This window comes from Puma concolor, chromosome A1, assembly GCF_028749965.1.
Source record: "Puma concolor isolate L17-30 chromosome A1, mPumCon1.1.hap2, whole genome shotgun sequence".
Lineage (NCBI taxonomy): Eukaryota > Metazoa > Chordata > Mammalia > Carnivora > Felidae > Puma > Puma concolor.
The window spans coordinates 43,285,894-43,308,700 of NC_141667.1; the positions used below are offsets into that span (position 1 = coordinate 43,285,894).

At 42.2% G+C, this 22,807-nt stretch overlaps 1 protein-coding gene across 5 annotated transcripts in view; it reads left to right on the plus strand.

The window, feature by feature from the left end:
* The window catches only part of HMGXB3 (HMG-box containing 3), a 47,701-nt gene that overhangs the window by 15,726 nt on the left and 9,168 nt on the right, over positions 1 to 22,807 (plus strand). For 4 of the 5 annotated variants that reach the window (XM_025924461.2, XM_086704480.1, XM_086705111.1 and 1 more), the window contains 9 exons: positions 4,483 to 4,901; positions 6,518 to 6,693; positions 6,834 to 6,931; positions 9,138 to 9,236; positions 11,609 to 11,758; positions 15,594 to 15,895; positions 16,409 to 16,536; positions 21,140 to 21,271; positions 22,176 to 22,360. In XM_025924461.2, the coding sequence (XP_025780246.1) occupies positions 4,483 to 4,901; positions 6,518 to 6,693; positions 6,834 to 6,931; positions 9,138 to 9,236; positions 11,609 to 11,758; positions 15,594 to 15,895; positions 16,409 to 16,536; positions 21,140 to 21,271; positions 22,176 to 22,360 (1,689 nt within the window). The remainder of the gene's footprint in view (positions 1 to 4,482; positions 4,902 to 6,517; positions 6,694 to 6,833; positions 6,932 to 9,137; positions 9,237 to 11,608; positions 11,759 to 15,593; positions 15,896 to 16,408; positions 16,537 to 21,139; positions 21,272 to 22,175; positions 22,361 to 22,807) is intronic. The other variant, XM_086703860.1, reaches the window with a different exon arrangement.

Below are 22,807 nucleotides of genomic sequence, written 5' to 3' on the forward strand. Positions count from 1 at the left end.
ATCCATAATCTTACACCATCCAAAGAAAAGTCATTATTAACATTTTGTTGTATCTTCTTCTAGTCTTTTTTCTGTGAATACACAAGTTCTGTAGCTTGACCTTTTTTTTTTTTTTTTACTTCACGTATCATGCCATTAAATATTCAAGACCATTGGGGCGCCTGGGTGGCGCAGTCGGTTAAGCGTCCGACTTCAGCCAGGTCACGATCTCACGGTCCGTGAGTTCGAGCCCCGCGTCAGGCTCTGGGCTGATGGCTCGGAGCCTGGAGCCTGTTTCCGATTCTGTGTCTCCCTCTCTCTCTGCCCCTCCCCCGTTCATGCTCTGTCTCTGTCTGTCCCATAAATAAATAAAAATGTTGAAAAAAAAATTAAAAAAAAAAAAAATAAATAAATAAATATTCAAGACCATTATCTTTAATTGCTTTATAACTTCCTATGAATGACTACACTATGTCAGTTTATTCATTTCCTGTTAAATTTTTAACAATCCACCCTCCACACTGACTGCTTAGTTACTCAGATGCGTAGCTCACATCTGCTCACTTTTTAGCTCAAAGTCCTTTCAGTATCCTATAGCTGCTGTTAAAAGTAGAGGTCCTTAACCAGATATCTAGGTCTTTCATAGTTAACTCGCCAAATGTATACTTCTGTCTCTGTTTCTAAATAATTGGTGCTTGATAAATAAATGAGCATCAGAGCTGTGCCCCTGTGAAGTTCAGTTCAACACATTGCTTTGTTACTTGTTTTATACTTCACATTGACTATATAAATCATACATAACTTGTCACATTTTTGTATGAGACTGTAAATTGTTTAGGGTCAAAAGAACTAGAATCGTCCAGGATGGGATATAGAGGAGATAGGTCTTGAAGGATCAGTGGAATTTGGGTAGGTAGAAAAGGAAAGAGAGAGCATTGTTTTTGTGACAATAACTTAGGCTAGGTTTGTGTTTGTTAGGTGTCTAGCTCAGCAGGGTCCACATTTATCTGTATAGAGAAAACTTCTATAGTGCCATACCTTTTAAGTTCCTTGGGGGCAGTTTCCATAGAACATCTCTGAAAAATACTGGGATGGTGACTTTTGCCCTCTGGCTGAATGTTGGGAGTTCAGGGCATCACTAATTCCAGGAGACAGAATAAGTTAATACTTAAAAATACACTTCTGGGGGTGCCTGGCTGGCTCATTTGGGAGAGCATGAGACTCTTGATCTCGGGGTCATGAGTTTGAGCCCTACATTGGGTGTGGGGACTATATATGTATGTACATACATACATAAATACATAAGTAAACGCATAAATACATAAACTTTTAAAGGGAAAGAAAGAAAGAGGTATTTGATCTCTGTACCGGATTCCTGGCACTGAGTTCCTAAAACCCTAGAAATTTCCAGAGTGTTAGGAGAGAGAAGAGTGTCTTTGGGAGGATAAGAAAAAAAAGTACACTTCTGGAGTCTGCTTTTCTCCGTTTGAACTTCTGTCTCTCAAGGATTTTAGCTATATAATCTTGGGCAAGTCATTTTATGTCTATTCTTGATTTGGTTTTTCTTTCATTTGTAAATGGAAATGAACAATAGTGCCTACCTCATTAGGGCTTTTGGATGGATCAAATGAGATTATCCCTGTAAAGTGGATGGTACATTCCTAGTATAGATTAAATCCTCAGCAAGAGGTCACTGCTATCATTATTGGCAGTAATAGAATTACAGTCTCTACTACTGCTTTTTACACTATCAGTTCTCAGGGCAGGAAGGGCCCAGTGCTTGTGTGTTTCAGATTTTGTTGAGTTTCTTGTGCTCACCATCTGTCTTGTGCTGCTGTGCAGCCATTCAGTTTCCTCCCATCCTAATTATCCTCCCCAAAATGTACGTCCTCATCTGCAGTAGGGAGATTGAATGCGGTAGTTGGACTCCTCCTTGACCCTTCTTCACAGATGCACAGCAGGTTTGTCACATGACCTTATTTCTGATGCTTTTTTATGGAAGAGTCTAACTCATTCTGTAGCCTTGTCTCCTTCAGGTTCTCTTTTTACTTTGGCTTTCTTTTTTTCTTTTTCGTTTGTCTTTTTCCCTCCTTTGATTGAAATAACTTGAGCCATGGTTCTCTTTCTGAGAGCAGATTCACGTTGTGAAATCAAATTTTTTTTATTAGCTACTTGTCCCCCATCTTTAAAAAAAAATTTTTTTTTAATGGTTATTTTTGAGAGACAGAGACAGAGTGTGAGCAGGGGAGGAGCAGAGAGAAAGGGAGACTCAGAATCTGAAGCAGGTTTCAGGCTCTGAACCATCAGTACAGAGCCTGATGCAGGGCTCAAACCCACGAACTGTGAAATCATGACCTGAGTCGAAGTTGGACGCTTAACCGATTGAGCCACCCAGGCGCCCGTAGGTACTCGTCCCCCATCTTGATTTGTTAAGTCAGATTCTTTTCTCCAGAGGTTTTTATAGAATTGCCATGTAAAGAGTAAATACTATGATTTCAGAATTTCATAGGATCAGAGTGAGTGAGTGTAAGAAGAAAAAGTGTAACATTTTAGCATCAGTGCACTTGGAATTTTAGGGAAAAAAGTGACTTTGGTTATCAGGCAGTTCAATTTCCAAGTCTCTAGTTGAGGAAAGATAGATTCAAGAGAAGTGACTTGTTAAGTTCATGTAGCTAATTATGTCAGTGCTTTTCCACTAAATCACACTTCTCAGGCATTGCTGTGCTGTTTAGCTGCAGAATTTTAAGATTTCTGGAGTTCTGATTTTTGAAGCTGCAAGTATAAATAGTTTCTAAAAGCTCCAAATGTGTTCATGCCTGTCAGGAAATGACTCACCTTTTCTTGTATTGTTCCAGAGTTTCATACTGGCTAAAATTAGCCCAAGAAACGTTTGGCACAGTTCCCAATGAGTTGGATGGAACAAAAGATAGTATATAAAGCTCTGTAGCCCAAGGCCTCACTCCTTTGGCTCTCTGATGGTGGTAATTGAGGTCTCTGAGCAGGCAACTGGTGGTATTTACCTTCTATCTTGAAAGAAAGTGAAATCTCAAAAGGGTAGGCTGAATTAAGGAAATGTGAGCTCATTAGCTAGTTATTTTGCTCTGATTCCTTAAATTATTCAGTCTCCCTGAAGAGAATTTTTATCTGCAACAGCCTACTTAGTGGGCAGTGTTTTGCTCAGAGATTTAGCTTGTCTCCTGTTTTTCTACCAACTTTTCCCTCTCCAGCAGTCAGAAAGCTCAGTGCAGTTTACTAGGAATTTTTCTCTGTATTTAACTTGTCTTCACGGACTTATTAAAGTCTAATAAGTCTAATAAAGTCACACTTATTGTGTGTTAGAATCGGAGAATGCTTTACAGGAGATTTCTTAGGTCATCTATGTTGGTTCTTAACCAGAGGCAGTGTGCTGCCCAGGCCCCTTTGGAAGCGAAGGGGTTGTGGTAGTCTGTGACTGGGAGAGAATACTGAACGGTAATAACATCAGCCACAGATGCTAGACTTCTGCAGCATGCAGGGGAATCCTGCACCATGAATTGAGCCCCCCGAAAGACTGTTGTACTGCTGTTGACGAATGGTGAGGCCGACCCTCTTGTTTCATGGTAGCAAAGTGAGAGTTCAGGTGAAGGTTGTCTGAGGTGACATAAGTCATTAGATGTGGAGCACAACCTAGATAGAACCCAGCTTCTATGTTTCTATCTCTTCATTTATAGCACTTTTCACTATTCACATGGAGTTAAAAGAACCTTCCTGAGACAACCGCAGTTTTAAAAAAATTGCTTGTGTATGTAGGTAAATGTATGTGTATGTACGTGTGTGTGTGTATAAATAATAGTATATTTCCACAGCATAAAAGCTAAGGCACCAAGGAATTTTTAAAGTAGGCTGACCTGAAATAGTGGCTGGGATTTATAGTGAGTTTGAATATTTTCTAGTAAGTAATTAATACGTATGAGTTAATTTGACTAAGTGAGAAGTTTGTGGCGTGTGTGTAAGCCAGCCTTAAGACTCACCTGAAAGAATCTGGGACAAAAGATAGAGTTTTCCCTAACAGAATTGGAATTTTTGAGTCTCATCATGTGAGATGTGACTGCATTGGGATAAAGGGAACACCAAGATAAAGAGCTTGGGACTTCTGGGCCCAAATATGGCAACATATCAGCTTCTTTCTAGACCTAGAGAAGCAGGCTTTGAACAAAGGTCAGGTTCAAAATGCCAACTTCATTTGCTGAAACCTAAAGAGGCTATCAATAAGAAATTTGTTAGAACAGCTGTATGCTAACCTGAGTGTTGAATACTGTAGTGAAGGGGACCTGAAGTCTGAAGACTTGGATTCTGGCCAGCTTTGTCTTGACACCTGACATTAGCCTGTTCCTGCCTCTGGGTCTCAGTTTCCTAGTCTGTTGCCCATACGTTGTTGTTGTGAGGAGCGAACGAGAAAAGATTTGTGATGTGTTGTCCACTGTAAAATGCCAGATGCCTACAGGCATTCTTATTTTTTTTTAGGAAAAGCCAGCCAAAGTCAAGGTGGAATTGGCTCCTGGTGTCTGCTCCAAAGGTTCGGTGGTTAAAAGAAATCAGCAGCCTGTCACCACTGAGCAAAACTCCTCTAAGGAAAATGCCTCCAAACTGACTCTGGAGAACTCAGAAGCTGTAAGCCAGCTCCTAAGTGTAGCTCCTCCGAGAGAAGTGGGTGAGGAGAATGAGTGGGAGGAAGTGATCATCTCAGATGCCCATGTTTTGGTCAAGGAAGCTCCTGGGAATCGTGGTACGGCAGCCACGAAGACGCCGGTGGTCAAGAATGGTGTGCCGCCTGAGGTCTCTCTGGGGACAACTGAGAATGACAGTCCAGGACCAGACATACCACCACCAGCTGAGAGGACCAGCACCTCCAGTCCTCTCCCTGCTCCCAAAAAGCCTGCAGGGTAAATGTGTTTATATGTTATAGGATTGTTTTTAGAATAGCAGGTTGGGAAATGTTCCTTGTTTTGTTTTATGTCGTTATTAGCATTACTGAGAGAGGCAGCAGAGCCCAATTAATGTTTCCTATTTTAGAGATATGGAAACTAAGGCCCAGAGCCACAGAATGATTTGCCTTTCCTCTTACACTCTGCTGTCTGTGCGTTGCTGGCACATTCCTGTGCATCCCTTCTTGTCATTTTCCCAGAAGCACTTGCTAGGATCCTGTTGGTACAGGCTGAGGCCAGTGTTAGAAGCTAGTATCCAATCCTGGATAGTAGATTTGGAAAGAGAAGCCTTATTAAGGTATAGAAAGATTCTTGTCCTGGTGATCAGAGAATTCAGTTCTGGTTGTAATCTGTCTCTGACTTCTGTTTGACCTTGCGCATAGTCACCTCATGCCCGTTCTTTCCTCTGAAAAATCTTGAGTTGGATATTAGAAAAATCTAATCCTTGATGGCTGACCTCATAAACTTTAGATTGTGTGTGAAGCATGCATAGCCCAGTGCATTGCAGATAGGAGGTGGTCCATAAATATGGGCTATTTTTCCTCCCCATGCCCTCCCTAAAGGCTTGACTGCATTTTTCATGTGACCCCTTCCCAGAGGCAGTTGTGGTCTTGTAACTAAAGGCCCTTATTTGTTTATATTAGTGGTTCTCAATGGGGAGCAGTTTGCCCCCAGGGGACATTGTGGCAATGTTAGGAGACATTTTTGGTTGTTAACAACTGTGGGGGAGAAGGGTGCTGCAGGCATCTAGTTGGTAGAGGCCAGAGATACTGCTAAACATTCACAGGACAGGCTCCTACAAAGAATTACCCAGCCCAAAATGTCGATAGTGCCAAGGCTTAGAAATTCTGGTTTCTATTATTTGATTTAAAATTGTTTATTGTTGAATAGGAGATCTATTCACATGATTCAAACTCAAAGGGTATAAGGAATATACACTGAAAAAAATCTCTTCTAGCCTATCCTTAAGTCATCCATTTCCATTTTCCAGACAATCCGTTTTCTCAAATTTCTGTTTTCAGAGATAATTTTAGACATATACTACAAATATGTGTATGTGTATATATATTTTTTTCCTACCTTTTTTTATACAAATGGTAGCATAACTTATGTATCTCTACATCTTGCCTGTTTTTATTTATAGTATACTTTGGGATGGTTCTGTATCTTTAGAGCATGAAGCTGTGTAGTTTCAACTGTTCGTTTTAGGCAAGCGTGTCACTTGACAAGAGCCTTCTGTGATGTAGGCTCTGTGCTCAGCATTGGAGCTGCAAGAAAATGTGGATTTTGTTCTGCGGGTGTTTTAGCCTCCCTCATCTGGGAGACTGATATACTTTAAATACTAATTAGAGGCAGATCAGATATTATAACTACACTAGCTGTTTGTATTCCTCACAGTGGGCGCTATTTTGTATTTATCTTCGTAATGACCCCTGAAATAATCTACCCTGAGTTTACTACACTATCCCTCTGCTAAAATGCTATTTGGAGATTGTGCTTTGGTTTCTTCCACTTGGTCCAGAATTTTTAGGTTTCCCTTCTTTTTTTTTTTTTTTTTTTTTTTTTTTTTCCAGAGTTGACCCGCTCACCCCTGGGCTCAGAGCCCCTGAGCTTAAGGGCAAAGCTCGGGGCAAGCCCTCATTACTGGCTGCGGCAAGACCCATGAGAGCAATTCTCCCAGCCCCATCTAATGTGGGCCGAGGCAACAGCATGGGACTGTCCAGGGCCAGGCAGGCCTTTCCCCTGAGTGGTAAGGGCTGGGACAAACCCGGGAGCGGGGAGCTGTCAGATAGGAAGGGGACAGCAGTGGGGTTGTTGAGAATGGAGATGAGAGAATGAGGGGGACTCTGAATGCATTTAAGTCACCAGTTTGACTTCTGATTGTCTCAGATAAAACCCCCTCTGTGAGGACTTGTGGCCTGAAGCCAAGCACGCTGAAGCAGCTGGGCCAGCCAATCCAACAGTCATCACACAACAGTGAAGTGAAGGTAAGACCCGTTTTCCAGAGGTAGGGCATCCTGGGGGCGGGCCTGCTGCTCCGAGAACAGGGCTTCTATTTAGTGTCTCAGAGCCATAGGCAGAAGCCTATTACATTGGAGAGTGACGTCTGGAATGAAGTTGAGCATGAATGAGTTACTTATTTTTACTTACTTTTTTTCTTATTATAAAATGAATGCACATTTAAACTTTTGACTTGGAAATAATTTTTTTAAGTTTATTTTGTGAGAGAGTGTGCAGAAGGGATAGAAAGAGAAGGACAGAGAGAGAGGGGGAGAGAGAGAATCCCAAGCAGGCTCTGCACCCTCAGCAAGGAGTCCGATGTAAGGCTCTAACTCATGAACTGTGAGATCATGACCCGAGTTGAAGTTGGATACTTAACCCACTGAGCCACCCAGGCGTCCCTTAATTTAGAAACAATTTAAAATTTAGGAAAATAATTGCAAGAGTGAAGGCAGTACAAAGAAAGTACCCATGTACTTTTCACTCATAGTTGCTTATTGGTAAGGTATCACCCATTTTGCTTCATCATTTGTGCTCATGTATGTTTCAAAAGTACATGTAATTTAAGGGAAAGTTACATGGCCTTTTGCTTCTTAATACTTCAGTGTGCATTTTCTAAGAATAAGGATATTCTGTTACTGAAACATTGATACAATACTTCAGTCTGTCATTTGTATTCCAGTTTCGACAATTTTACCCAGTTATGTTCTTTATAGCATTTTTGCACTCCAGTACAGGGTTCATTGTAGGATTAGATACTGCATTTAGTTGTCTTGTTTTTTTAGCCTCTTGAAAAAATGAACGCGCGGTTGTTGTAGAAAATACAGAGAATTCAGTAAGGCAGAAAGAAAGTCAGTCTCTTGTAATCCTGCCACCCAGAACTAACTACTATTGGCATTCTGTGCCCATTCAGCCTCTGAGGCTTTTCCTAGGTTTGTGGGGATTTTTTTAATATAATTTTTTAAAACCAAAAATCATGGCTCTTCACGTTCTAGTTTGTAGCCAGTACAGTCCATTCATATTAATGATAGAGGGTTTTTTTTTTGTTTTTTTATCCATATGTGACCAGAATAGTTACTATCAAAATTCCCTAAAGCAGCATTTTTTTTTTACTAGACCTCTTTTTTTGGGCCATGACCCTCAATAACACATTTTTACATCACAGCCCAGTAAACATCCATACCTGTATACATGGAAAGAGTAAGGAAGCTGTGCCTTGCTATATGTGGTTATTTTGGTATTTTCCATTTTGCAAATGCAAATGGTTTCAACTCATTAAATTAATTTCATGACCTGTCAGTGGATTTTGTGGCCTGTAGTTCAAAAACCCTGTTAGACCAAAATGGAACAGGAAACTCGGGCTGCCTTCTCCCTTGCAGGGTGCTCTGCCAGGCAACTCCCTTTGTTCCAAATTTGCCCCAAATAGAGTATCAACTGGCTTTTACTTTGAAGGCTGATCTGTCACCCAGATGTGGTATCAGCACTGGATGCATGTGTGATTTAGATCTAGAAGGATCTAGTCTGCTTTTCTGCTTTGTAGATTTCCAGCCTTTAGAGTCCCTTTACTTGGGTAAACTCCAGTCTTCTCTGTAAATAGTTTCCTTTTGACTGGTAACATTGGGTGTTTGTTAAAAGTTGCAAGTCCTTTTGCTAGTCTTAGGCCGGTTAAGTTACACGAAATTTTATGTTCTGAATATCAACTTAAATTCGGTATTACAGAATAATTACTAACACTGTCTTCATCTTTTTTTTCTTTAATAGTATAGAACGTTTGAAAAGTTCATAGATAGTGGTGAAAGGGGAAAAAGTCACGATCTTCCTCTCAACCTGTGACATTTTAGTGAACAATCTTTTCGAGTTCTTTCTATGCCAACATTATTCAACCACATGTTTGTGTGGTATATGACTATTATAAGTTTTTCTCACTTGGTAGCAGTTGTAAATCTGATGATTCACAGTGTTTCTAGTATGCAGTGTTAGAAACCGCACAGAAGAATGTGGCAACCCTGGACTTGAAAGTGACATTTAAACTTTTGGCGGGCTGGTGACTGCTGACTAGCATCCTAGAGCTCACATGGAGTGTGGCTCTACAAAGTCCCTGGGAAACTGTTTCCTCAAGCTCTTTCAGGACACAGGCCCTCGGGAGTGTGAGGTTTTATAGAAAAGCACTAAATCACTGGTTCTGATCCACAGCTAACAAATGGCCCGGGCAGTCGGACGTCACAAGTAAAAGTTGTAGAAGTCAAGCCTGATCTGTTTCCTCCATACAAGTACAGCTGCACTGTAACGCTGGTAAGTGTGGCCAGGTGATGGGTTGACAAGGACATGGGTTTTGCTTTTAGGTGGAGGGCGAGTAGAAGTCTGAGGGAGGTGGGGAGTGGTAGTTAGGAGTGAGAGTAGGGTCAGGGATAGATCATTGGTTCTGAAGATCCCTTCACTGATCCAGATGGTAGCCGCTGGGTGAATTAGCTAGGTGTTTTGCAGGCGAGATCTATAGCGTGTAGGCCAGCTGAGACCTGGATGTTTCTTGGAGTAATTGGACATGAGAATCCAGTCCAGCTGTAGCATTCAACAGTCTTTGGACCTTTTAGCCTCAAAAGTCTGTTATCCACTGGTAAGTGTGAGAAAGGTCTATTTTTCCCCCTTAAAATAGAGTCACAGTCAGTACTGGCCTCTTAAAGGATTTGAGAAATGCTTTGGGCAAGCATCTTTGTTTAGCCTCGCATTTCCCACAAACCTTTTCCCTCCCCACCCACCTTTTATTTTTATCCTTATTTACTTATTTTATATATCTTTTTAAAAAAAAATTTTTTTTTTAACGTTTATTTTTGAGACAGACAAAGCATGAACGGGGGAGGGTCAGAGAGAGGGAGACACAGAATCCAAAACAGGCTCCAGGCTCTGAGCTGTCAGCACAGAGCCCGACACGGGGCTCGAATTCACGGACCGTGAGACCATGACCCGAGCCGAAGTCGGCTGCTTAACCGACTGAGCCACCCAGGCGCCCCTTACATATCTTTTAATGTTTGTTTGTTTTTGAGAGAGACAGAGCAGGAGTGGGGGAGGGGCAGAGAGAGGGAGGGATAGAGAATCCCAAGCAGGTTCCAGGCTCTGAGCTGTCAGCACAGCGCCGCAGGGGCTCGAACTCACGGACTGCGAGATCATGACCTGAGCCGAAGTTGGACACCTAACCTTCTGAGAGACCCAGGCACCTCATCACCTTTTATTTTTAACACAGCATATATTAACATCCCAATAAACATCCCAGTAAACAAACAGAGTGGGACTCTGGGGTCATCCTTTTACAGGGGAAGCCACATGGAGCAGTGGAATAAGCACTCAAAGGACTTAGTCCCAAAGTGGTTCTGGCTCTGCTGCCAGCATGCACATGACTTGGGGCAAGTAGGCATCTTTGCTTCTCTGGTCCTCAGTTTTCACCGTCTGTAAAATGCTGCATCAGTTTAGATATCATGTTGGGGCTCTTTTTTTGCTTCTAGCATTCTCTAATTTTATTGATCCTTAGATACCGATTAGCCAGGTAACTTTTGGCAGGTTCTCTGCCTGAATTGAGTAAGATACACAGATTTTGAGAGAGCAGCTGGATTTTTAAAAACTCTTACCTGATAAAGGCAGACAGGTACAGAACCATTCATTCCTTCATTCAGAAAATATTTACTGAGAGCCTGCTCTGGCCAGACCCTCTGCTAGGGATTCTGTAGTAAGAAGACAGGACAGTATGGTGGACTAGTGCATAGACTGGCCTGATCCTTAAGGAGAATATCTCCTTTATCCTGAATATCTGCTCAGGTTTCTTTTCTCGGAGACTAATTACTACCTTCTCCATGCCATCTATACCATCACCTCCCTGTCCCTTTGACTACAGAAGGCCACTAGGGTTACTATCTGGGGGGAGCTTCCCAGGACCTTCTCTTTTTTGATTAGATAGCAGCATGTCACAGGAGCCTAGATGCCAGAGATTTGAGCTTAGGTAGTCCAGAGGTCCTGATTGTCTTCAGAAGGGTGTGGATGCTTGTTCACAGTCTTCAGCCTTCTGCTAGAATAGACCTGCTTCTCTCTGCCAGTAGCCTGGACCCTGAGGGCATTTGAATTTCTAACATTTTTTAAAAATACTTATTTATTTATTTTTTTGAGAGTGTGAGTGAACATATAGGAGCATGTGTGAAATTGTGTGGGTGGGGGGGGGCGGGGGGAGAGAGAGAGAGAGAGAGAGAGAGAGAGAGAGAGAAAGGGAGGGAGATAGAGAAATCAGTCCCAAGCAGGCTCGGCACTGACAGCACAGAGCTGGACCCGGGGCTTGAACTCACAAACCATGAGATCATGACCTGAACTGAAACCGGGAGTCAGACGCTTAGCTGACTGAGCCACCCAGGTGTTCCATGGCATTTGAATTTCTGACACTAAAGAGTCAGCTCACTTGTTTCACAGATGGGGAGGGACTTGCCAAAATTATACAGGCTGTATTAAGATTGAAAGGAGGTAACCGCAGAGTAAGGATCTTGCATCAAGGCTCTTTGGAAGTTAGTCTAAATCTGGTTTTGCCATTGTCACTTTCTTCTCTGATTTACTGATAGCTGGTCATCCTGGTTTTTGACTCTGCCCAGGTGTAACTTTTGTGAAATTGAATATTGATTTTACTTTTTTAGGATTTGGGCCTCGCTACTTCAAGAGGCCGGGGAAAGTGCAAGAATCCCTCTTGTAACTACGTCTACACCAACCGACATAAACCGCGGATTTGTCCCAGCTGTGGTTTTAACCTTGCTAAAGACCGGACTGAGAAAACCACCAAGGCTCTTGTGAGTTCCTCCCCTAAACACATCCCCTAGCCTTGTGTTGGGCTTTGTTAGTGGACCTGTTTTAGTAGAAATACAATGATTTCTTGGTACATGATCATAATTAGAACACCAGAACTGGAACCAGTTTTAAATTCTGGACCTACCCTTCTCTTTGGGCTTCCTTGTCCTCATTATTAAGTTGAGAGAATTGGAGAACGTTCTAGCCCAGTGGATCAAGAGTTCTTTCACCAAAGAGAATGGGAATACAGGCTTTACAGAGGATTCTTAAGGGGTGCCTCGTGGCTCAGTTGGTTAAGCATCCCCTCTTGATTTCAGGTCAGGTCATGATCTCACAATTTATGAGTTCGACCCCTGCTGGTTGCACGGAGCCTGCTTGGGATTCTTTCGCTCCCTCTCTTTCTGCCTTTCTCCCTCTCCTGTCTCTAAAAACTAAATAAACTTAAAGTTTTTTCTTTAAATAGGATTTTGAAGAGAGGGACGGAAGGGTTACATTCTTTTAGTTCTGAGACCTGGTGGAGCACTGGTAAATAGTATTTTGGTAAACAGAGAATGCCGGTCCTAAGACTTTGTAGATTAGATCACTGCCTCTCAGGTTCCTTATAGAGCTTTTGGCTCAATACAAAGCTTCACTTCTAGCAGTTTTGGCAAATCTCTGAAGTTGGACCAAACTGTTTGGAGTGTAAAACACATTCCATTTGCCTCATTAGGGCTCATTTTTTATTTATTAGAACCAGGAAAAAATGGGTATTTTCAGAGGTCCTCAGACTTTACACGTGAATTTTTTTTTTTTTAATGTTTATTTTGAGAGTGTGTACATGCATGTTCTAGTCGGGGAAAGGGGGAGAGAATCCCAAGCAGGGTCCACACTGTCAGCGCAGAGCCCAGCATGAAGCAGAGCCCAGCATGACGCTCAATCCCACAAACTGTGAGATTATGACCTGAGTTGAAATCAAGAGTCGGGCGCTTAACCGACTGAGCCATCCAGGCACCCCTCCACGTGTGAATTTCTTTAAGTGTACAGAACGTTACAGTACCTCAGGCAGCAGATGGAATGACTAGGTTGAAGGTAAGAAGATGGATCTCCCTGATCTGCCTTGGGAGGAAAGAGGATGGCGTACAGAACAGGTCAGGATCCAAGGTGGAGTCTGGCCACTCCAGATCTAAGCTGGATTTTGCAGGGTGGATACGATTTGGATGGAAGAGGAAGGCATGCCATACTCCGGGATAAGCATGGGTACAAGCGAAGCGCTAGGGAGCCTGGTGCTCTAATCACCTAGAAGAGAAAGGTGTATATGTATATATATATATATATATATATATTTATGGAGGAGTATGCAAAATAAGCTGCTTGAAAGGCATATTGTGGCCATATTGTGGAAGATCTTTAACATTAGACCAGACAATTTGTATTTTAGGCGATGAGGTCACATTGAATGTCCTTCATTCATTGTGAGGGCTAGAAGGTTGTGTCAGGAAGGAGGCATATGGGGGTTTGGGAATGGACAGGACTACCGAGGTGGTGAGAACCATTTCAAGCTAAGTTTTCTATGGATATGGCGGGCAGGGCAGGGGAGCTCCTGGCAGATAAATCTTACCCCGTGGTCCCAGGTTTGTTTCCATACTTGAGGTGGTGTTCTGAGGTTATCCTTGTGAGAAAGGGAAATAGAACTAAAGTATGTGGGCACTGATGGCTTAGTGGAAAACACATGGGGACTGGGAATAGAGAGACAGCTGGGAGGACCCTCAGCTGGATGCCATCCCTCTTCTGAGTTTTAGTTTCTCCAGTGACAAAAGCGGGCCAGGTAGATTGTATCTGGACAGTTTATTCTCAGGGCCGTGAACCCCAGAGAAGACTCAGAATTGAGCTTCAAATAATCTGTAAATCCCTGAAATAGCATGTAAAATGGGTCCATAGCTTCCATCACATTCTGTTCCATTGGCTGCTCTCTGCTGGCAGTGAGCTTCCTGGATCTTCTATGCCTTTAATGGGAGGAAAGAGGAGGTTTTCACTTAGTGTTGACCATATTCTGCCTTGACTCTGTCTTAGCTCCCTGTGACACCGTAATCTCTTTTAGGACAGGTGTATCTGTTCCCCCATGCCTTCTGACCTTGGAGTGTGCATACTCAATGTATTGATCACGATCATGGAATGGAATTGAGTCCTGTATAAGTAGATGCTCTGAACATTCCTTTCTCCTATTTGATTGTAGCAATTGGTGTGGTTTGCAGAGTGGAAATGGATGTTGGTTCCCTGGATCGAGGATGATGAGGTGACCTAACTTTCCAGGTCAGACAGGAATTGTTCAGGGACTTCTAGCCAATTGATTTCAAATCCTACTCTTGGAATTTTATATTCTTTTGTCTTTGGTTGATAGCTGCCTACCTCCAGTATCCTTCTGACATTATGTCACCTTTCAACTTCCTAAGTTTTAGAGAAATAAAATGTAATTACTATTTTTCTGTAAACTAAAACACTGGTCTGAGACCCAAGGACCTTAGTGTGTAATGCTCTCTGGAGCCCCCTGGTGGCCATATGCTTCCTGCGCAGTTTGTCATTGGTAGCTGTAATTAAGACTGCAGCAACTCTGGGCTGGAATGGTCTTCATTCCTGTCTTTCACTGTGGCTCAGAGTAGAAGGATAGTATCCCTGCCAGCTACTCTTCCAGCCCATAGTTCAACATAGACAGGGCTAGGAACACACTGTCTCCCAGGGCAACTCATTCTAGTGTCAGTCAGCTCTCTGCAGTTGTTCTTTTTCTTCCAGCAAGCATGCATTTGAATGCCTACTGTAGGTCAGGCCTTTGGAGATACAAAGATAAATAGAACATGGTCCCTTCCCTTGAGGAACACACAGTCTCGTGGGGGAGAAAAGTAAGTAGCCAAACTACAGATAAATGAGATGAGAGCTATAGGTGTGCAGAGTTCATAGAAAGTTCCTTCTTGTTATTAGGCAATTAACTTCTGCAAAGCAACATATTATATGTCCAGCAAATAGGAATTAGAATCTTTAGTGTGCTCTCATGCTGGTTTTGGGAATCAGCAAATAAACAGGAACCTTATGCTCACTGAAAATAGGGGAACAGTCTCACCAGCTGTGAGACAGTGAATTCTGCAGTAAAAGGATGGACTCTGGAAACACGAGGGAGGGAGGGAGTGATTCCTGTTGCATTTATACAAGGGATCTCGGAGGAACCTCCATTTTTTAACGAGCATTTCAGGACCTTAGTCCTGAAAGCCTTTAATTGATACATGAAATAGTTCCCTTGTATTCAGAAGATAAAAGTGTTAAAGACAAATACCTTAAGTAGTACAGATATTTGGTGACATATCAAAACTACCATTTGTAGAGCTTTCATTGTCTACCAGGAACTATGCTAAGTGCTTTTTTACTTGCAATATTTTGTTTACTCTGCATGATAATTCCAGGAGATTACTAGTACTTCATCCTTCATTTCATAGATAAGAAAACTGAGGCTCAGAAAGATTCAGTAGATTGCTTTGGGTCACAAATGTATGGCTATTAAGTGGCATATCCAGGATTGAGACCCGGGTCTGTTATTCTCCAAACCTGGTGAATGGGAGCTTACCTCTGAAACCATTTCTGAGTGATGTGTATAATTCTCTCCTTTTACTGGTAGAGAACTTTGTGCCAGAGAGAGAACACCTGCCTCGAGTCACGCAGCGAGTTACTAACTGAGGTGGTTTGGAAACTAGGTTTCCTACCCTCAGCCACGGATGAGCCCATCCCTCTGCCGCTGGCAGCCTCTCAGCATTTTAGACCAAGGCTGGCGGTGCCCTGGCTGTTTGCTGATCATTCAATCTGCTCCTTTCCCAGGAGGTCAGCTCACCGCTCCCAGATGTGCTGAGTGCCACAGAGCCCCTGAGCCTGGCCCAGAGGGAGGTGCAGCGCCAGTCCACTCTGCAGCTGCTGCGCAAAGTCCTGCAGATTCCTGAGAACGAGTCTGAGCTGGCTGAGGTCTTCGCCTTGATTCACGAACTCAACAGCTCTCGACTTATTCTGTCCAACGTGAGTGAAGAGACGGTCACCATCGAGCAGACCTCTTGGTCGAATTATTATGAGTCTCCGTCCACGCAGTGCCTACTCTGTAGCAGCCCATTATTCAAAGGGGGACAAAAGTAAGCACCCCTTTCAGATTTACCCTGTCCCTAGCTGCCATATCTTACTTGGCCCATCTTGCCCCTTTTTCCAAACTTCTGTAAAGCTATATCCTTTGAAGATGTTATTCTCTGCTTCTCTTAGGTTTCCTTTGCTTTTTCAATTGCCTAAAGTAAAATCATAGTGATTAGTAATGATCCATTATTTCTATTGAAAATGTCTGAAAGTTGTTGTCACCAAGTTAGGATTTCATTTACATCTGGACTGCCCGGCACAGTGCTTGGATTTGGGAGTTCAGGGCGATTGGTTAAAGTAGGTAATGAATCCAGAGTAGTATTAACTTAAGGGGTGATTCCACAGACCACATGCCACCAGAGCAGACACCCACCTAGAAAACCTTGGAACACGAGCTCCAGCATCTTCATTTGCCTACTTCATTAAAATCTTGAGAACTTTGCCGTTGATCACTGAGCCCTGGAACTGCATAAGTTGATTTCCTTTATGTTTTTCTGTCGGTGATGTTTTGGTACTAGCTCCCTGGCCGGGCCCCAGGAGTGCTGGCTGCTGACAGCCAGCCGGCTACAGGTGGTGACTGCCCAGGTGAAGATGTGTCTGAACCCTCATTGTCTGGCCCTGCACAGCTTCACGGACATCTATGCAGGTGGGTGTCATTGTCTGGCCCTGCACAGCTTCACGGACATCTATGCAGGTGGTATCAGCCTTTCTTCCTTCAACGGGCCCCAAAACAGGCTTGGGAACAGCCTCTGTTGGTCAGACCTCTGGCTCTTTGAGCACTGCACCTTCCCTCAGATGTGGCTTCTGAGAAAGAGGGGATTTTTTCTCGTGGATGTCTTGTGCCAGAAGATTACTTCTGGGCTCTTATATTAGGGCTCTTGTATCTTGGATCTTTAGACAAAGTTAATTTTAATTTTTAAATAACAGATCTTCATTGTGGAAAAAAATAGAAAATGCTGACAGGTACAAAGAAGAAAATAAAAGGGAATATGGGATTTATGGGTTTATGGTTTTTCTTTCAGCAAAAGTGGGGTCGTGCCAGATATTGTTTTGGGATGTTCTTATTTTTTTTATGTTTATTTTCAGAGAGAGAAAGCGTGAGCCTGAGTGGGGGAGAGGAACAGAGAGGGTGAAAGAATCCCAAGCAAGCTTCACACAGGGCTTGATCTCATGACCATGAGATTGTGACATGAACCAAAATCAAGAGTTAGATGCTTGGGGCGCCTGCGTGGCTCAGTCGGTAGAGCGTCTGACTTCGGCTCGGGTCATGATCTCATGGCTCGTGACTTCGAGCCCCGCGTCGGGCTCTGTGCTGACAGCTCAGAGCCTGGAGCCTGCTTCCGATTCTGTGTCTCCCTCTTTCTGCCCCTAACCCACTCGCATTCTGTCTCTGTCTCTCTCAAAAATAATTAAAAACATGAAAAAACAAATTTTTTAAAAAAGAGTTAGATGCTTAACCGACTGAGCCACCCACATGCCCCGGAATATTCTTTTTAAGTTTGGCAGTGTACCATGGGCATCTTCCTGTGCCAGCAAGTGGGGAAATACATGACCATAATTAGAGAGTGTATGGGACTCCATTTTAGAATTCTCTTTATAATTAACTCTTTGTGTATAGCCTTAATTATTTCCTTTGGACAAGTGCTCAAAACGGAATTGCTGCGTGTTCACCCATTCTCCCTGTATGTTCATCAGCATCAGACATTTGTGGAACATTCACCATGTACCACCGTTGTAAGAATTTGGAATTTGAATTTCATACGTACACTTGAGTGCCGAAGATTAGAGTATTTGTGATTTATTCTTGTCTTCAGAGCCTTACACTGCCTTGTTTCGTATTCACGCTCTCAGTGTCTTGTATTGCCCAACTGAGTTTGTATTATTTTATGCTTTTGCCAGTAGATAATGAGAGTGCCATTTCCCTGCAGTCTATCTGGGTCAGTAGTACCTAGGATTATATATATTTTTGATTTTAGCTTTAATTTTAAATTTACATCAACAGTAACATTTACTTCATTGTCGTACAGTCACATGAGTTCTGACAGGTGCACCGAGTTGTGTACCTGCCACCACAATCCGTATATAGGACAGTTCCATGGCCTAAAACATTCCTCCTGTGTGTAATCACCCCTGACCTCTAGCAGCCATCTGATCTCTTCTTCATTCCTATAGCTTCATCTTTCTAGAATGTCATTTAATCCAATCATAGTATGTAGTACTTTTTAAAAATATGTTTTAAAGATTAAAATTCTTTTGAGTGTAGTTGATACACAACGTATGTAGTATTTTAAGTGAGTCTGGCTTCTTTCGTTAAACATCATGCCTTTGAAAGTCATCCACGTTGTTGCATGTATCAGCAGTTTGTTCCTCCTTCTTGTTGAGTAGTTTTGCATTGTGTGAAGTACCACAGTTAGTTTATCTGTTCACTTTTTGAAGGACATTTGTGTTGTTACCAGTTTTGGGCACTTTTGAATAGAGCTGCTATGAACACTCATGTACGGGCTTTTGTGTAAACACAAATTTCCATCTTTTGGATGAATACCGAGGAGTCAGACTGCTGGGCCATATGCTAAGTGTATCTTTATTTTTGTAAAGGAATTGCCAAACTGTTTACTTAAATGTTTGTACCATTTTGCATTATGTCCAACAGGGAATGAGAGGGTTTTTTTGTTCTTGTTTTTCTTAGCCATTCTGATGGCTGTGTGTAGTGGTATTTCTTCGTGGTTTTAATTTGTGTCTCCTCAATGACTAGTGATGTTGAGCATCTTTTCATGGGTTTATTTGCCATCCACATGTTGTCTTTGGTGAAGTATCTGTTCCATCTTTGGTCTGTTGGAGTAGATTGTTTTCTTACTGTTAAATTCTTTATAATTCTGGACCCATAAGTCCTTTGTCAGATAAGTGATTTACAAGTGTTTTCTCATGATTTTTGGCTTGATTTTTCATTCTTTTAAAGAAATCATCCACAGAGCAGAAGTTCTTAATTATGACAGAGACTACTTCATCAGTTGTTTCTTTTAGGGATTATGCTTTTCGCAGTCTATGGTCTCTCTACGTCGGTGAAGACCATATATATTTTTCTGTGTTTTCTTCTAATTTTTATAAGTTTATGGATTACATTTAAGTTTGTAATTCATTTTGAGTTAATTTTTATATAAAGTGTGAGTATAACGTGTGAGGCCCAGATTGAGTTCTTTCTTTCTTTTTTTTTTTTTTTTTTTTGCTTGTGGACATCCAGTTGTACCACCATTTGTTGAAAGATAGTCTTTTCTCCATTGAATTGCCTTTGCTTCTTTGTTGAAAAACAGTTGATCATATGTACGGGTTTATTTCTGTTCTCTGTTCTCTTTCATTGTTTTATGTTGTCTGTCCTTTTGCCAATACCACACTGGTCTTGATTACTACAGCTGGATAGTAGGTCTTAAAATCAGTTAGTGTGAGTCCTCCAACCTTGTTCTTCCTAGTTGTTTTGGCTATTTTAGTTCCTTTGCATTTCCTTTTTTTTCTTTTTTTTTAAATTATTTTTTTAATTTTTATTTTGAGAGAGTGCGCGTGCCAGTTGGAGAGGGGCAGAGGGAGGGAGAATTCCAAGCAGGCTCCGCACTGTCAGCACAGAGCTCTGGGCTCAAACCCACTTACCATGAGATCATGACCTGAGCCGAAATGAAGAGTTGGACACTCAACAGACTGAGCCACCCAGGTGCCCCTCCTTTGCATTTCCATGTAAATTTTAGAATCAGCTTCTCAGTATCTGCAGAGTCCTACTGGAATTTTAATTGGCATTACATTGAATCTATAGATCAATTTGAAAGTTTAACACGCTTAAAAATATTGAGTCTTCCAATCCGTAAACATGTCAATCTGTCTTATTAGGGTTTCTTTTTTTTTTTTAATTTTTTTTTTTTTCAATGTTTATTTATTTTTGGGACAGGGAGAGACAGAGCATGAGCGGGGGAGGGGCAGAGAGAGAGGGAGACACAGAATCGGAAACAGGCTCCAGGCTCTGAGCCATCAGCCCAGAGCCTGACGCGGGGCTCGAACTCCCGGACCGCGAGATCGTGACCTGGCTGAAGTCGGACGCTTAACCGACTGCGCCACCCAGGCGCCCCAAGGGTTTCTTTTATTTCTTTCATCAGTGTTTCATAGTTTTCAGCATGTAGATCCTGCACATATTTTGTTAAGTATTTCATTTTGTTCAATTCTAAATGACATGGTTTTAATTTCTGACTGTTCAGTGTTAGTGTAGAAATACCGTTGGGTTTTGTCTATTGAGTTTTTACCCAGTGACCTTGCTAAATTTCCTTACCAGCTTTAGGAACTTTTTGCAGATTGGTATTATAATTTTTTATATAAAGTTTTGCCAATTTGATAGGTAAAAACTGGTGTATCATTTCCTAATTTGTTGCATTTCTTTGATTCTTAAGAGGATTCTATGTTGTTTTTTCTTAAATCTCTTTTGTGAATTTCTTTTGTTTCCATCCTTCATTTGAATATTTTGTTGTTGACAGAGTTATTCCCCAGTTTATCAGTTGTCTTTTAATTGTGGTTAAATTTGTGGTTTTTTGGGTTTTGTTTTGTTTTGGGACACAAAGGTGTTTTTTGTTTTTTGTTTTTCTTTTTTTAATTTTTATGTAACCAGATTTGGTATTCTCCTTTATGGATTCAGCCTTTGGTATCATGCTCGGAAAAGCCTTCCCCACTCCTTTATACCCTTCTGTAAGGAGAACACATATTCTAGAACTTCCTTTTGTGCAAATTTATGCTTTATGTTTTGTGCAAATATAAAATCACCCTCTTTTATTTGTCTTCAATTGATTGTATTTAAATTTTTCTGAGTCTTTCATCTTCGGATTTTGTTAGGGGTGATTTTATAGTTTTTGTTACATCCCTGGGCTAGAGGGTACTCCTGGCCTTCCCCCACAGTGTGGCTGTTGAGAAGTAGAGGAAGGGCAGCCCCGCTGGTAATGAAGACTGAGCTGGGCCACAGGGACGGATTTCTGTTTTTATGAAAACATTCTCTACACATTTAATTGCGTGCTTTTTTCATTTAACTGTGTATTACGGACGGCTCCCATGTCAGAACATTTAGGTTTACCTTATTCCTTCTAATGCATAATTTTCTATTTGAGAAAGGTACCATAATTAATTTAGCTCTTACGCTATTGCTGGACATTTAGTTTGTTTCTAATTTTTTGCCATTGTAGATGTTTTACCATGAGTTTCTGTGTTGCTTCTTTTTAACGCTGCAGGTCTCTTTAATGTGGGGAACAAGCTACTAGTGAGCCTGGACTTGCTCTTTGCAATCCGAAACCAGATCAAGTTGGGGGAGGACCCCAGAGTGTCCATCAGCACTGTTCTGAAGTCAGTGCAGGAGCAGACAGGTACAGGTTGTCGTTCTCCCTTTTCCGTGCTAGTTCTGAGTTCCCTGGGAATTTTCAGCGCTGGGCTTCGGTTGAAAGAATCATCTTGCAGAAGAATCTGATAGTTTGGAAAGGAGACATTCTTGACTTCCCTGGTACTCTCCTCCTTTTGAGTTTTATGAAGGCCAAATTAACTTTGGGAAGAATGAGTCTTTCCATCCAGCCAGGGACCCCCAGCACGAGGTTAAGCTGACTCTTTAGAAGTTCATCCTCTGATCATATGGGTAGACAAGGCCTCACTGCATGTTGATCAGACTCACTCTGAGTACATAGCTTCTGGAGGTCTGCTACCGGTCCCAGAGCTCATGTTGAGACCTGAGGGTGGTGACCACCCTCCTTATTATTAGCAATTATTTTCTCCCTTGCTTTCCTTCTCTCTGTTGGTGCTTTTCCCTTCCTATCCCTGCAGGTTTCCGTTCCCTTGCACCTTGCTTGCTAGGAGGTCATATAGAGTACTGCAGAGGTTCTGGGGTCAAACAGACTTGTGTTTGAGTCTTGGCACTGCTGCTTAGTGGCAGTGTATTTTTGAGCAAGTTATTCTCTGTGCCTCAGTTTCTCCAGTTGTAAAATGAGGAGAATAGCTTCTATTTCATAAAGATGTGAGAGTTAAATGAGTAACGTATTTGAAGTTGTTTGCACTGTGTTTAGTGCCTAGTAGGTACTTAGTGCGAGGTGGTTACAACTCTGATTGGAATTGCCCTTTGGGGTTGCCACCCGAGCCCTTAGGGCCAGGGTGCTTGACCCTGGGGTGTTCTTAGGGGAGAAGCAGTCTTGCAGAGTTGCTGTTCTTGCTGGCCATTGGCTCGTGCCCAGTGGCCTCACGGTCTTTTGCTGTGACTTCTCAGAACTCTTGCTCTCCTTGCAGAAAAGACCCTGACCTTGGAGGAGCTGAGCCAGCTGCAGGAGCTGCTGTGCAATGGCTATTGGGCTTTCGAGTGCCTCACTGTCCGAGACTACAATGACATGATCTGTGGCATCTGTGGTGTGGCTCCCAAAGTGGAAATGGCCCAGAGGAATGAAGAAAATGTGTTAGCACTGAAGAGTGTGGAAGTAAGTATCTCCTGCCGCCTTTAGAACTGTCCTCACACTTCGGCAGCCACCTTCCTTCATGCTGTCCCAGGAACAGATGGCTCCAGTCCTGCCTGAGAGAGGGGAGTGGCTTTTTTATCTAAGGAAGGCTGGATGGAAGTTATGGCATTTGTTACTTGCCAACAAATTTATTAAACATGAACCAGGTACACTTTTTAGACACTTGGGACATGGCAGTAAAAAACCTATAAAGTTCCTGTGCTCGTGGGGCTCGAATCCTGCTTTGGGAATGTGGGAAATCCCCAAATTTGAGAATTTAACAGGAAACAAACATTGTTAATAATTGTATGTTATATCAGTGTCTATATTATATGTAGTAAGTAGTAATTAAAAGTAGCATAGTGACAGTAAAGCAGGTGAGGAGAAGAGAGCAGTTTGGTGGAGAGCGGGATTCCTGTTTTCTAGAGG